Source organism: Thermobia domestica, chromosome 6, assembly GCF_964235325.1.
Source record: "Thermobia domestica chromosome 6, izTheDome1.hap1.1, whole genome shotgun sequence".
NCBI lineage: Eukaryota > Metazoa > Arthropoda > Insecta > Zygentoma > Lepismatidae > Thermobia > Thermobia domestica.
This window is the reverse complement of record NC_137459.1, coordinates 21,890,872-21,908,001: the sequence shown is the minus strand read 5'-3', so window position 1 is coordinate 21,908,001 and position 17,130 is coordinate 21,890,872. Positions and strand designations below refer to the sequence as shown.

At 34.9% G+C, this 17,130-nt stretch overlaps 1 protein-coding gene across 2 annotated transcripts in view; it reads left to right on the top strand.

The window, feature by feature from the left end:
• Window positions 1-17,130, top strand: part of LOC145687880 (spermatogenesis-associated protein 1-like) — a 239,458-nt gene that overhangs the window by 179,839 nt on the left and 42,489 nt on the right. For both annotated transcript variants that reach the window (XM_081761394.1, XM_081761395.1), the window contains one exon: window positions 6,172-6,539. In XM_081761394.1, the coding sequence (XP_081617520.1) occupies window positions 6,172-6,539 (368 nt within the window). The remainder of the gene's footprint in view (window positions 1-6,171; window positions 6,540-17,130) is intronic.

Sequence of the window (17,130 nt, the reverse complement as noted above, 5' to 3'; positions counted from 1 at the left end):
ATTAAGTTTGAAACAGAAAAATGTTTCAGTTCTCTTTAAGCAAACACATAAACGAACTAATTTTCAGTTATCTGGATGATTGGGATTTCATTTTTCTTGCTACTGTTAAACAACGTGTTTGTGTGTGTTCCGCACAGCACATTGATATTATAATTACCGATTGTTAAACCCAACATTACATACCTAAACATTATATTTTCCTATTTTTTCCATGTTTGTGCGTGTGTGTTGAAATGCACGCTAATTTTTTTTCAGTGTGTTCACAATTGTTAACTTATGTTTGTAATAATTGTCAAGCTAGATAGTAGTGAAAGGTACTAAATATCAGTTTTTTCTCATTTTTCATATTATACATGTTCTCGAATCAACAATTTTTAATTTTGAAAATCGGTAACACTGATGCTTGACATTTTCAAGCTTAAATAAAAATTCATTTTTAAAGCCTTTGAGGTATATATGTAATAAGTACACTTAAAATACATCAATAAACACCAGCTAATTAAAAGTATTGAACAATTCAATATATATTGAAGTAATAAACACCTAAATAATTGATTTCTTAACAAAAATAAATTTAACCCAAGTAATCTAAATGAGAGTAATGCAATTACTGGCAAAAGGGAACTATCTTACATGTTAAACTAATATGTAGTGAGATATGAATAATCTTCCTTTTTCTTCAGTAAATATATAGAATAAAACTGCTAAATGAACTCTAGAGTAAAATTATTACCTTGTACGTTAGATAGAAAAGTAATAAATGGCAAAAATGTAACTTAGACGCTTAAAAATATGTGTCGATAACTAATATATATATATATATAGTAAAACCTGCAATACGTTGCACAATACATCTTTCACAGTCAACTTCAAGTTAAGCAAATGGAAAATAAAGCATACAATATTTATTAATGGTTGTATTTGAATTAGGCCAGCTTAAGCAAGTGCTCTAGTAGGTTCAGATTAATTGTGGGGAAAGTGATGCTTCTATAAACGACGCCAAACTCACAGAATGCCGGTTTTTATACATTTATTTACTTAAGTGCAATTTTGTTTTTCAAAAATGAAAATAATCATAAAAATTTAAAGGCAAGTATATGATTGATCAACCAGCGGAGAGAGAAAAGGGATGCTGATCTGATTCGTAGAAACGAGTAAACTTTTTTCTATCAGGCAAAGTCGTGGAGCAAACTTTCTAGGGATTACGTTAAAAAAAAATTAAAGAAAAAGACAGTGCTAGTTAATTTAGCTGACCTGAATTGTTAAAATGAGTAAAAGTCAAATCTATATTATAAAATTGAAAGTAACTATGTTTGTGACTTAATCTCTTGAACCGACCGACCGATCTCGATCAAATTTTTGACGTACATGCGGTTCTGGCCTGATAGTGTTTTTAGCTATTCACTTTGACGGCAGAACGTAGAGAAGGAGGAAATGTAAAAATAAATAAAACTTATTACTCTTGAACCAAACGACCAACCTCGATCAAACTTTCAACATAGATAAAGTTCGGGCCTGAAATGTTTTTTATCATTTCACTTTGACGGAGCAACGTAGGGAAGCGGGGGGAGAAAGATATATGTTAAAAAATAAAAATAAAAGTGACTGTCTTTGTGACTTCACCACGCTTAAACTACTCAACCGATCTTAACCAAATTTTCAACATAGATGAGCTTTGAACCTGGAATGATTTCTACCATATCACTTTTACGGTAGAACTTAGGGGAGGAAAGAGATTTATAAAAATAAACAAAACTTAATAACTCTTGAACCACCCGATCGATCTCGATCAAATTTTCAATATAGAGGAGGATCGGGCCTAGAAAGTTTTTTTTTTTTAATATTTTCAGTTTGACGGTAGAACCTAGGGGAGGGGGCGGGAAAGGGGAGATTTATATATAAAAATAAATAAAACTTAACTCTTGCTGCATCCAACCATCTTGATCAAATTTTCAACATAGATGACGTTTGGGCCTGGGATAATTTTTGTCATTTAACTTTGACGGTGCAACGTAGGAGAGGGGGAAGGGCGAGGGGGAGGTATATGTAAAAAGCAAAAATGAAAGGGACTGTCTTTGTGATTTCATCACTCTTGAACCACCCGACCGATCTCGATCAGATTTTCAACATAGATGAGGTTCGGGCCTGGAATGGTATTTATCTATTCACTTTAACGACAGAACTTAGGGGAGGAGGTAGGAGGGCAGATATATAAAAATAAATAAAATTTAATAACTCTTGAACCACCGGACCTATCTCGATCAAATTTGAAATCTAGATGAAGTTTAAACCTGAGATGGTTTTTGTCATAACGCTTTGACGGTGCAACGTAAAGGTGGAGAAAGGAGAGACATTTAAAAATGATCGAAAATGGCCGATATTAGTTTTGAATTCATAGTTTTCGGGATCGTTAAGATGAACAGTGGCACTTCTGATTCCATGCCTCGAAACATGGGGAGGGGAGGAGGATATATAAAAATTATCGAAAATGATCGATGTCAGAGAGCGCTTTAGTAATAGTAAAAAGTGACTGACTAACGGAACATATTGGTATTTATTTTCTTAATTTAACGCAGAAAAACGGGTAATTGATGCTAGTATGCGTATAAGGTAGAACGCTCCCTTCTGGCGCGTGAGGTCCCTTGCTCCATTCCAACTCGTATCAGGTAAGCTTTGTGATGAACGATCTTTTTGGGCACTCCCGTTTGTTCCTACTTTCTTAATTCGACTATTTCATTCATTATCACCAAAACCGTCTCCTTTACCCTTGGTGTATAATCGTACAACGTTAAACTAAGAAAAGTCCACACAACAATTCCAATTCGGAAAAACAATTCCAAAAAACAATTGCGGAGACATGGAACTAGACTGCCTTGAAAAAAAATAGATATAAATGTTAGGCAAGAAAGTCAGGGAACTTCGTATAAAGATTAAAAGATTGCGTCTTTCTTTGTATTTTATCCTCATGCGCAATATTTTTTATAAAAATTTGTTTACAATATTGTGTTCTTCTTCAAATCAAAGACGTATTTTAAAGAAATCAGTTGTCTAGCCTTCTCCTAAAATGTTTTAAATTAATCTCAACAGTCTTTATTATCCTTTGTTATATATTAGTTGGTTCACTTTTATTTTACGTTTATACAGTATACATAATTTTATTCACAAAAATCTATATTTGTACAAATGAAAGGGACAATGTTTGTAGCTTAATAACTCTTGAACCATACTTTCTGATCTCTATCAAATTTTGAATATAGATGAGGTTCGGGACTGGAATGTTTTTCATCATTTAACTTTGACAGTACAACGTAGGGGAGGGGGAGGAGGGATATATAAAATAAATAAAACTTAATAAATCTTGAACAACATCCGATCTCGATCAAATTTGCCACATAGATGAGGTTCGGGCCTGAGATGGTTTTTATCATTTCACTTTGACGGTGTAACTTAGGGGAGGGGGAAGGTGAATATATAAAAATAAATAAAAATGAAAATGACTACGTTTATGACTTAATAACTATTAAACCACACTTCCGATCTCGATCATATTTACAACAAAGATGTGGTTGGTTTTATCGTTTCACTTTGATGATGCAACTTAGGGGAGTGGGATATATATAAATGATCGAAAATGACCGATATTAGTGTCGAGTCCATAGTTTTCGGGGTCGCTGAGGTGAACAGTGATACTTCCGATGCCGTCTAAATTTCTAACGACAACAAAGGATTTTCACTACATCAAAACAGGTTCCCTAACATGCACAAAAACCGCGTAAGCCTTGTTGCCACTACAAAAACAGCATACCTCATGGGTACCAAACAGACGAGATAAGAAATTGTGCATATAAAATTTTTATTCCAACCCAGCAAAGCGGGTAATCAACGTTAGTATCGTTATAAAGTTGGGATTGAGTTAGAAATGTGAATGAGCTTCTCGCTAAGTTATTAACCTCGCTACTAACGTTATATTGCATAAAGTTATGTCTAATGAAAAGCTAGTAAATATTTTATGCGATATCACTCGTTACCACTACCATACAGCACAGTTCCCTAAAACAAATATGACAAGTATGGCCTACGTAATATCCTGTATAATTGATCATAGAAAAACAATTTAACAGGTCTTTGTTAAGCTCCACTTGGATTTTGTTTTTACTTTATGTCATGCATGTGTATGTTCATATAATATACACAATTGAATATATCAATTAGATACATCAGTTCTGCACATATTACGGATTGTCATCTCTAATGATAATAATGTAATTTATTTTGCATTGCAACACACAGATTAAGCTTACACTCTGGATCTTCCGTTGTATAGGGATCTTTTATTATAGAGATGTTAGTTGACCTGCATAAGTGATTACCTGTATAATAAAGCCGTAACATGATTTTTTTTTTTTTTTTTTTTTTTTTTTTTAAGAAGGTACTTAGATCATCTGCATAATTAGTACGTTCCACACTGAAAGAAGTATTGTGCATAATTCGAGTCAAAATATCTTAGGACCACAGTTTTCAATAGCACTTATGAATTTCTAATTACTTTCTAGGCTTAAGTACAAGACAAGTGCACATACCTTATGCACAAAATGTAATTTTCTTCTTTGAATACAGTTAAAAATAATGTCTTGAATCAAATGAAATCAAAGTGCTGTCTTAATTGCCTCCTCAGCATCATGAATTCTAATAATAAAGCTTCTATCACAGTATGCATAAATTACATATCACAGAGGATAAATATAGACTATTGTTCTTTATTCATCTATCACACTACATAATATAGGATAACCTTACAAGATTTTACTTTTTAAATTAATTTTAGTTTTCATGCTATTAATTTTCCTCAAACCTGTAGTAAGCGTTGCATTACCTTTTCGTATTGCAATGAATGCATTTATTGAAGTATTCACTGAAAGATTTTACACCAAAACATCTTGAATATCAGATTAGCTAAGAAGATAGGTGTTGAAAGAAACTTGATGGCTAATAAAGTTTAGAACAAAGTTGTGTCACTAACATAAAATAAATGAACCAAGCATACATTTAAATAAAAAAGTAAGAGTTATCCTTCTACTTGTCGCTCGTATCTTTCTGAACATCTACGCTTCAAACTTGGATGTAGTTCATCTTCAGGATTTTCAAAGGAGAAAGTACAAAACGAAATAATTAAAATAAAGAAGGCAAGAAGACAGGAAATAGAAGGCAAATTAAAATAAATGCCTCTACAAAAGATGGTAGCACTGTAGAGAGAAAATACACAAAGTCTGTGGGGCAATTCTTTTGTAAAATCGTGAGACGAATTCGTGCAAGTATCTCTTTCAAATTTTAATTTTAGTGCCTTTTTGTCCTTAATTTCTTCAAAACTTCAAGGTGAAATCCGTGCAGGTTTAAAACATAATTGTTTCCAGAATTACACGAGAAGTAAGTGCATACACAAGAAGAGAGTAAACAAGCTAATTAAACACACACACACACACACATATATATATATATATATATATTAGGGTGACCAGACGTACTGATTTTCGTAGTACAGTACTGTTTTTCAAAGAGCTGTCTTGCATGTTGCGAAGACGCCTTGAAAATCGAGAAATGTCTTTCTCTTTTTAAAATGTCCTGCGAAATGTTCTGAGTTAACGTATTTGTAATATTTTAATATTTTATTGTTTATTCACAGCATTTTGAATCAGGGGCACTGCTTTCCTGAATGATAAACGGCTGTGTTTTGTAACAGTCCTCAAAAAAAGATTAGGGAGGGAGAACAATCAACAAACCAATAACGTTAAATGAAATAAGGACATGTGTATTGCCTAATATACTTGTGCTTCTTTTCGTTTGCCAGAATCTGGTCATCCTAATATATATATATATATATATATATATATATATATATATATATATATATATATATATATAACAAAAGTAATACAAACCATTTGACATGCATCGAACCTTATATATCGGAAAAAGAAATGTTAAAAATTATAGTTTTCAATAATAAATATATATTCTTAACTCAATTTACCAATGCTGCCCTTAATTAAGCTAAAATTTTATATGAGAAAACTCTAATTTTAGTACCTTTCTGTATTAATTACTTTTAATATTCTAATATCCTAGATGTGAAAATCTGCGAATACCTGGTAATTGTTTGATCTTGGTCTTCAGGTTGCCTGCAAATCCTCAGAAATCAACGAAGTGGGCGGAAGATGTGCCAGCAGGAAAGCGGTTGGGCCGACGCAGCGTGAGTTACCCCCGAGAGGGGCGGGCGGGACACAACGGGAGGGGCCGTGGAAGCAGTCTAGACCGCTTCGCCCCCTCTCGAGTCCCCTCACGCAAACTGCAACACGAGAGGAGAAATAAAAAGAAGATGGCAGAGAAGCAGAACTCCAAAGCGGAGGAAGAGGAGAAGAGAGACAGTGAAAAAGAGGAAGAAGTCTCAGTCACTGTGATCATAATGGAGGACAGTAGAAACGTGAATGACGGGGATTCTCCGAAAGAGGGGGCGGAGCGGGACAAGACAATCCGAAATCCCAGTAAGTTCTCTTTCCTACCTTCATTGTCCTAGAATGTTTTGAGCATTTTTTCCCGCCCTTAACGTATTTATTTTGTCTTCATTCTTGATAATACATTGAAACCCATACTTAGCATTGAGTGTCTTTAATTAAAATACCACTTTAGAAACTTATAACAAAGTGGGATTACAAATATAAGAAATATAACAAATGATGAACTAAGCGTTGAAAAATTATAATTTAACGCATAACAAAGTGGGATTGATATTCAATTGTAAGCAAAGCTGTACAAACATACCCTACATGTTCATAACTTTAAAATAAATGAGCCACAATAACTCTAAATTTTCTTTGATGTAAGAGGTACGTAGTACCCGCAATTAAAGAAAACTGAACCGATTTGTTCATTCATTCTCAAATTACTGTGAAAAAACATATAGACAGGGTGAAGCTTCAGTCCTGTCTCTAGAATTATATAGGGTGTTAATGAGCTATACCGACAAATTGGAAAAGGTGATTCCGCGCGATAAAATAAGAAAACAAAAGAAAGTTCATATGGACCTGTGGCGAAAAGTGCATAGTTTCAGAGTTAGAGCCGTCCAAAATCGTAAAAAAAAAAAAAAAAAAAAAAAAAACTACATTTGAACGCCCGTTATTTTAAATTCGAAAAACCGTGGAGTAACAGTCCATATCAGCGTAAAAGAAGTCAGGCATACGCCATCCACAACTGATTTCAATGGATGCGTAAAGGATTTCCCAAAGAGCATAATTTCCACATATAATCCCAACGAAATTCTCGGACTTAAAAGTAAGTCCAAATTAGCCGAAGTTTAACCTTTGACAGCAGTAAACATGAAACATGTTGTCAGGAAGTCGGAAGTATTAAGTACCACCAGTTCCATGGTTCCTCGCGTTCGGAACAACGCGTACTGCGATGTATTGTTTCATGGTACAGTTCGCTTTTTCTCAGATGTAAGCGTGAAACAAAACATTGCGGCACTCGTTAGTCTGAACATGAGGAACCGTGGAGTTGGAAGTCTCTAACATTTCCGACTTCCTGACGACATGTTTCATGTTCACTGCTGTCAAGGGTTACCTTTCGGCTAATTTGGACTTACCTTTAAGTCTGAGCATATCTGATTATTCTGTTGGGAGCATATCTGGAAATTATGCGCTGAAGGGAATCCCTTAATCCCTTACACATCCATTGCACATTATTGAAATATGAATTTTTGGATTGCATTTTTTTAGGTTGGTATGAACTACCACTCCACGAATTTGAATTAATGTGCATTGAAATGTAGCTTTTCCACAATTTTGGAGAGCCCTAGCTCTGAAAATATGCACTCTTCGCCACAGGTCGATATAAACTTTTTTTTTTATGTTAGGAATCGCCTCTTTTAGTTTGTCGGTATAGTTCATTAAAACCCTGTACATACGTAGCTTATTACACACTGATCTAGTTTTAGAATTTGATTTAATTTTCTTATTGCTTATTATGTGACAATTTTTGGACTTCCGTCTGAACCTTGGCAGACAGGTACAGGAAAGAACTGTTCGTCCCCCATCGTCTTTCTCAATCTCTTGATATGAACAGCTTTTGGGTGATACAAACTTTCGCTATCGACATGAAAATAAATGAATTAATTACTTTTCTATAGTAGAAGTGTCCGAATTAATTGAAATAGGAATACTGTTTCCTACTTTTCTTTTTACACGCAATTCGTGTTTTTCTGTTCTTTGAGGAAACTTCTTCTTCTTCTTCTTCTTTTAACTTCTGAACATAACGGAAGAGTAAGAAGGGCAATACACAAATTTAAACTTTACAGCTAACATGTACTTAAAATATACTATGAAACAAAATGTTAAGTGTATTTGAAATATTACTCATCATGGTGCAATCTGACCACCCAACAATTATGACGTCACAATTATGACGTCAAACAAGAGACGATTAAACCAAGTAATTATCAAATTAATTCACATACTTAGCAACTTATTCCACAGGCTTTTGCTCCAGAGCCGATTTTTTTTTTTTTTTTTTTTTGAGCTGCTTTGTGGGTGTACATAGTGTACATGCTTTTGGCACGGGAGACCCGGATTCGATTCCTGGTGTGAGCTCATGTGGTTCACATCCCACGTTAAGTTGTAGATCCACGTCTTATATCGCTTCGCTGCTAAAAGGAACGGTAAACACAAATGCAACCGAGCGAAATGTTTGCTCTCTTTTACAATTCGTGAATGTGAAAAAGATTAAACGTCTGGAATCTCATTTTTCGACAATATGTTCATTTAAGGAATGCTATAGACTGTTTTCGTAAACGAGTTTATAGAAAATCAACAGTATGCACAAAATCAAAACTTCCATTTTTCACAATCACCAAATATATTTCACACCATCAATCTGGAGAAACCACTCCACTTTCTGAAGACTAACCATTAATAAAATTTGTTGTTGTTGATGATGTTGTTTGGTATTAGACAACTATATTTTACCACTTTAGTACGTTATTCACATTTCACGTTGACACTTCAATGGATTGTATTCACGACATTTCAATGTATTTTTTTAGTATCAGAAGTCAAATTTTGAATATCTTTGACGTAAACAGTAATAGACTGTTTGTATTAGCTTTGGATCTAACTAAGAATAAATAAAATCTTACCAAAACGCAAAGTAACATCCATAAAATAACTTATGTTACAGTTCCAACATGTCATCATGCCTTCTTCAGACATATCATGGAGGTGCATTTTAAAGATGTCTCTCGCTCCAGTTATGCACTTTTTTCACTCTTCGTGTTTCATTGCACAAAGGATAGTTTACTCTTGAGGGCGAGTTTGTTTTCAGTTTTCTGAAAAACGACTCACGCGATTTTCTTCATACACAAATATATCATTAATATTCCTGTAATGTTGCACAAATAACTTCCATAAGAATATTTACAAGTGATAGTTTATTCTTGTGGGAAAGTTTTTTTTTTTTTTTTTTCAATTTTGTGAAATACGATTCATGCGACTTTGTTGATATTTTATAAACAAATATTTCATTAATAACCCTAACATATGGCATAAGTTATTTCTTATGGAATCTAAAATTCCACAAGGCGTAGTTTACTTTTGAAGTTGAGTTTTCTTTGGGCGAAATTTTCTGAAAACGTCTTATAATTTTGTCGCAAGAAACTGTTTCGTTAATAATGACTGCAGGACAACATGATTTAGTATAAGGAAATGGAGCAAGAAAATTTAGTGCGGTGTCTATACCTCTTATTATAAAAGTTTTTTATTGTATGTGTATACCTAGGTATATCGGGTGTTCTAAAAATAGTGATCATGGACTACGGAGTACTATACTTCAAGTCAAAATAAAGCAAAAGATATACATAAAATTGTATACTTTTCGGGTCCTCGTCTGGAGACGTAAATTGTGCTGTGTGCTAATGTCGCAGAAAAAAAAAAAAACAGTAGATATACCAATCCATCAAATAGTTGCATCAACTCTTTCCAGGTGGCAGTTAAGTCGATAGACGTTGACACTAGCACCACCTATTAGTGTAACAACCAATGTAACTGCCTCGTGGATTCATAGAGCAACGCTAATGGTCCCAAGTTAATCTACAACGTTACCAAATAGAAAATTTTTATTCCTTGTAGTGGCTGAAGGAGGTCTCGGAGGGAATAACGTTAAATACTATTTTCACTTTATTTAGACCTGTAGAACAGCATTCTGTTCTCCGTGAGCGCCATTTTTAGAATATTCGATATATGTCTTACTGTTTCCTTGTCTTGCTCCTTTTTTTAATTTTTTTTTTTTTTTTAATTCATTCTACCACTTTATTCTATAGATTGTAGATCACGAGTTCACTAAACCAATTCATTAAGTTTTCTTTTTTTTCTTTATTTAGTCATTGTCCTTCTTCTATTTCATTATGACACTTCTTTCTTTTTCTTTCCAATCGTCTTATTCCTCCCCCATATAATTCACCTGCTGTTTATCTTACATGGTTGTACACAGCATTTGTTATCTCTTTCTAATCTCACGTCATCCTTATATTGTTTTAGTGTTTTCTTTAATTTCTTCCCTGCTCTCCTATTAATTTTGTATCACACTCCTTTCTATTAAAAGAACACTCTCGTTGTTCTATAAAAGTTGCTTTTCTTTTCACGATGAAATTGTCCTACCTACTTTATTCTACTACAGTAAATACGTTAATTCATTTAACACTATTTACAGGGTTGTGTTAAATGGCGTGTACTCGTCTTTTGTACTTATAGTTGTTTCCGAGGATGTTTACCAGCTCGTTGTTAAATATTTCTGTTCCATTGTAGAACATGATTAGTAGATGTTTGATGTGGTCTTTAATGTTATGTAGCCCTAGCTGCTGTTGGAGACGTGGAATTGATATTTCTTCTCTTGAGGAATCTGTAATCATATGAGCCACGTTGTTTCGCAGTCTCTGTATTTGCGTAATGTATGTGGGATTAGCGTAAGTAACAACTGTTCCGATCACCATTTTATATATAGTAGCTTTACTTTAAGTGTTAAAGACTGGTAATCGACTAGTCCAGCTAGTCTGTGAAGTCTACCGTTGTTTTATTTAGTGGCCTGTAATTTTATTTATGTTTTATCTTTAAAACTAGCTTTTCGCTAGCTGGGGCTTCGCCCTTAGGCCTCTATGTTTGCTCGGTCTACGGCCTCGTACCTCTTAAACCCACAATTGTACCGAATTTCAAGTTTCTTTTCGTATTTCACCTATCTAAAAGTTAAGATTTTCTATCCCAAGAAAACGCCTATTTAAATAACATGGGAATTTCTTCATTCCCCTTTAGACCCCTTAGAAACTAAAAATATTCACTTTTGACAATTTTCCTGTAGGTTAGTTTCGGAAGGCTACAATCATGCCAAATTTCATCATTTTAATCCTGCCGAAAGTGCCTAAACATTTTGGAATGTAGAATGTCCCATATAAATAACATGGGAAAGATTTTTCAGTTCTCCATAAAATCACTCTGAAGTTGGAAAATTTTATTTTTGTTGATTTACTTAGGTAACACTGACGAAAACGTACAAATATACCGAATTTCAAGTTTATATTCAAATTCCAAGTACCTAAAATATGAGATTAAAGGTAAAAAAAAAAAAAAAAAAAAAGTCAATTTAAATAACACGGGGAATTTCTTTATTGCTCTTTTAGACCCCCTAAAAATTAAAAAAAAAAAATATTTACTTTTGGCAATTTTCCTGTGGTTAGTCTTGAAAAGATACAACCGTGCCAAATTTCAACTTTTCACGTTAACTAGAACTAACCGTTATTTCATGTCAGTGAATCAGTTCATGTAGTTTTATGAATCTTTAAAATATACCTTCAGAATATGTCTGATGAAAGCGATGATAGATTGTGAAAACTTGTGACGGGAGTTATTATTATTACTTACATATTTAGTATTTTGGTTAGATGTTATTTATTCTCAATTGTAAACACGAAATATTCCATATTTTGGCTTTTTTACTGTTATTGTTTTGGTTTGACTCTACGCAGATATTCAAATTGCAATAATGATCCTCGAGTTATGGGTTGTGTGAAGTTATGTGAGGTAAAATCAATTTGTCTCTTTAAAGAAAAAATGTATTAGAGAAATTTCAGTTTATCTAGATCTTTATCAAATCTTCACCCAACCTCCAACCTTTCTAAACTATTACAATATAGTCTATCAAAATCAGTCTATTCTCATCAGCAAAGGCCATTTTTCCAATTATTATCAACACGCTTCATTACCAGTAGTATCATAGTTATTTTACTACTCATATATTACTTATAACAGTGGTTCTTAATCTAATTCCTATCAAGACCCCCATTTTATCATATCCTTTTGCCAGCGACCCCCTTATAATTTCTGTTTCGTAATAAGCTTGTGTGGGATTTTTAATATACCTATTGCGGAGATCTCACAATATCCATCTATATCTGTAATAGTAGAATTCATTTCTTGTATACAATGGATACAGTAACTCTCTTAAAAGCGAATGGATTAAAACCAAATTTGGTCAGTTCATTCATATTACAAATATCGAATCCGATCCGTCATACTGTTTCAAAATGGAGGCCGTTTGAAAATTTTAAAACTTCATAACTCCCTTAATTTTGGGTCATATCATTAAAAAAAAAAAAAAAAAAAAAAAAAAAAACTGTTGAAAATGTGTAGTAAACCCATTTTTGTTGTTCTTAACAGTATGTATAAAAATGAAAATATGCCTATCAGAACAAAATTCAAAATAATATTTAAAAATATTTTCTGGTATTAGATTTAATTATATTTATCTCTTCCGCTTATCTTCGCGACCCCCGTAAAACCCTCTCTGGACCTACTAGGGTCGCGACTCTCAGGTTGAGAAACCCTGTAATATTGATATGCGTTAATCGTATAAGCCATATCAGTTGTGTTATTCCTACTCAACTATACCTAATCTAGATTTGGACATTAAAGGAGATATACTAAATTGCATCATTGAACAAATATTCATTAATAGTATAGTTAATCAATAAAGCAATAAATTTTCAGTTCCACATGCCATGTATTGCTACTACGCTCACATATTTACTTATGGAAGTTTCAAACACAGCTGTCAAGAGTTTTTACACTGCAACAGTTAACAAAAAAAATAAGAAGAAATTTTGGAAAGGATTCTGCCAGGAGTCCAAAATATTTAAAGACGCCATCAAAGTGTCTGCCTGGTAGGGCTAATGAAAAAATCAGAAAGGTCGAGCTTGAAAGCAGGGCCTTCCACTCGAGGACGCTGTATCTTCGTCTACGCATCTCGGTAAATCAACGAAAATAACTTCCTATTACGAATAAATAAATGTATAACAGTAGTCCCTTGGTATGCGTTTTCGCCATTTACGCAGGTCAGCTATGTAAGTTTTAACCATTTAGATAGAATACATGAGAAGAACTGTGGTTTCTTGACGTTATTTTTTTTTTCTTTTGGTTGTTCCGAATTTAGTATGACGACAACCTACAGACGATCGAAAAACCTTCTAGTGTGCATCTTAAATACGAGAAGAGTGATAAATTTTCGGCCCGATCCCCTTCCGCACATGTTATCCTGAAATCATTCATTGGATTTGAAACATTGATCTTTTACAAGTTTAAGTGTTAACTGGGATGATCCTGACACTAACAGTTTTATCTTTATAGTTTAAACCTTGGCACAGCCAAAAGTGGAAGTCACCGAGGAGGAGTTGCGGTGTCATGCTCTTCTTCCTGCAACAGAAGTACCCAAGGGAAATCCATAGTTGATGCTAGACACATTGGGTGTGCATTGCCCTTCATACTTTACTGTGAAAAAATGATGCTCGAACTTTAAGCGTGGTGATTTTTCAACAGAGGGTGGTGAGAAGTGTGGGAAGCCAGTGTCAGTGTCTACTCTGGAAAAAGTGGATCAGGTTCATAATCTGGTTTTAAGTAACAGACGAATTTCACTCCGAGCGATAGCTGAGACCTCGCACATATTCAAAGAACGTGTCTGGTCAACAATCCATGATCAGTTGGACATGCACAAGAATTCCGCGAAATGGGTGCCCAGACATCTGAAACACTGATGAGGAACGCAAACGTATGACACCTTCTCAGTTGATTTTGCGGTGAATCGGCTTGTTACCCAGGATGAAAGTTGGCTCCAGTACTTTAATCCTGAGATCAAACAGCAGTTATGCGAGTGGTGCCACTCATGAAGGCCAGAGAAATTCAAAATACAGAGATCCGGAGGCAAGGTACCAATATTCTGGAATAAGGATGGTGTTTTGTTATCAGAATTTTGTTGCAGACCATTTTTTATGGGGTGAGAGAAGTTGGAGCAATGATGTATCAAATGTGTTGATCATCGTGGAGAATACATTGAGCAGCCTGAAATTGTTGTGCCTGTAGCTTAAGTCCTTCTGTGTCGGGCCGAGAACTTATCAGCCCTGCTCGTATATATTCAAGAAATCCACATAAGTGAAAATTTGTTTAATAAGTCGGGTGTTCCAGATAAAACATCCAGTGCTTATAAATTATAAATAGTTGATGAAAAAAAAAGTGAGTTAGGAAAATGAGACCCCGAGAGTAACCTGAAAAGTTTAAATACCACGGTATATAACTTTTAACTTCATTGATAAGACCATGGAAAAATGAACGTCTTTTGTAGGGAAACTCTTTTTATGTAGTCACCGTTTCCGAAATTGTACCGTTTATAATTGTGAGTTCTTACACGTTCAGATGAAACATTCAACGGTTGTAAGTCTCAAACGGCTGGAGATAAAAGAGTGTGGCAAAAAGCGAGATAGAAAAATGCCAGAGAGCGCATCTGTGCTCTGCTTGCTCCACAGGGCCCTCTATCACGGGACGCTGGGAGCCATCCAAAAGTTTTAAATGCTAAGAGATGTAGTGTATAAGATTATTGAAACGATCATAAAGCAAGTAACATTTGCACGGAAAAGTTCTTGTGTGGGACACCGTTCACAAAATGGCCACCATTTCAATGTAAATTATCGTACAGTCAGATAGAACACAGTAAATGATGCCCATATTGTAAACGATGCTCCACACGAATACTTTCCCTACAAAAGTTTTTTTGTTCTTGTATTACTTCGCCTTTTTCTCGTAACACACGAAGAGAAACACAAACAGTACTTTTGCCTCTTAGTTTTAGCAACTTTTTTTTTTTTTTTTTTTTTCCTGTACGATTAAGATTTCATGAACTCTCTCCTGGGTTGCTGGCTACATTCTTGGGTTTCGTGTGAAACTTCCAGAATCAACATTCGATGGGACTACGTATGGTTAGCATTCGATGTTAAACTATTTCTCCTTGTGCTTAAGCCTAAGTGATGAAAAGTGCAAACAAGCAAACTTCGAGCTTATCAGAAGGCAAATTGGAACGTTCCACGTGAATGTCATAATGTGAAATCCAAAAGAACATATGTTTGGTGAGAGTAATCGTGAAAAAATCAAAAGAAGGTTTGTTTTATTTCTCCTTTTACATTGGTGATTATTTATAACATTTTTATGTATGCATTTCGTTATCCTTATGAAGGCTAAAAATATATAGTTTCCAGACATCAAGTCTCGGCTTGACTCTTCACTGAATAGGAAAACCATTAAGGGCTTGTTACGTTAATGATCTAGCAAGAATTAACAGAAATCTCAGTACCGAGATTTAATCAAACACCTCCTGTTTGTAAGAGGCTACATAATTCTCTTAAACAATTATCCTCAGTTACCTGTCTTTGCGCGATGCAGACACGTCCGCGTCAATGTTTTGTTGACGTTTGACACGCTACATTGTTCTATTACCTGTATAAAATTTCCTTTATTGACCAGGTTTTCTTGTCTTGCCTACTACGATTGAAGAAGAATGGACGGACCGCTGCTGTCGTTTGCCTCGAAGGTGCTGCCAGCTCCCTTTGGCATGTTCGAGTCCCTTCGTTGTTGTTCCTTGGCTTAATGAGGGTTCGGCATTTTTACTTTTTTCTTTTTCTTTTATTTTACAACACTAGAATCACACCGATACTACTAACTTACTTTTTTCGTAGAAACACGTAATTTTCACAGACTTAATTCACTTGCATGGCACACAGATATTTTGGCACTTAGAAAATGCTTACAATAAAACATCTTCCTAATTTCTCCATCTGTAGCGAATTCGCCTATCAGAAAAAAAAAAATTGAAATGTAAGGCTCTGCAAATGATCTTGTCGATACTGTTCTACTTTTACAAGGATAATTCATAAGTCTTGCAATATTTCCACAACCCAAAGAGCAGGCTCGTATATGCGCCGTAATTAATCGTAAGTACAAGGTCAAACTGGCCCAATAGGTAATGTGGCAAGGGGACTCCATCAGTATCTTCAGCCAGTTTCTAGTGGCAGTAATAATAAGTGCTCAACAATAACTGATGCGATAACTGTTACTGTATTAATTCGAACTCAGGCGTAAGGCTGCGGCAGCAATCCAAAACATCTGTCATGCGAAACGGGAAGGTGTAGTGAACCACAGCACGGCAACTCGCTGGTTCCAGAAATTTCTTGTAAGTTGTAAAAAAACGTGGAAGATCAGCCAAGTTCCGACCGCCCCAGGATTCGATTCTGAGTTATACGAGACGCCACTGAGGAAAATCCATCCAACAGCACAAGGTGAATGTCAAACCAACTCAGCGTGTCCCAGTTCACTGCAGTGCGTCATCTTTACGAACTCGGAAAAGCCATCAGGAGCTCCCGCATTGTGCCACATGAATTGACCCCAACTCAGGTCCAGATAAGAGTGAGTGTATGCCAACAATTGCTCCAAAATATGCGTGTGCGTTCCTGAAACGGATTGTCACATGCAACTAAAAGTGAATGTTTTTCCGAATTTTGAATGAGCAAAAATAGTGGTTGAGCAAGGGCCATCTACCAGAACAGGTCGTCAAACATTCAAGCATAATCGGTCGTAGTCGTGGTCCATATGTGGTAAAACTACGAGGGGTAATTCACTTCAAGGTCATTCCTAACGGTCGTACAATAAATGCTGACGTTTATTCTGAATAGTTGATGCGGATGTATGTTGCACGACGACAAAAAATATTCTGCATTGGTGA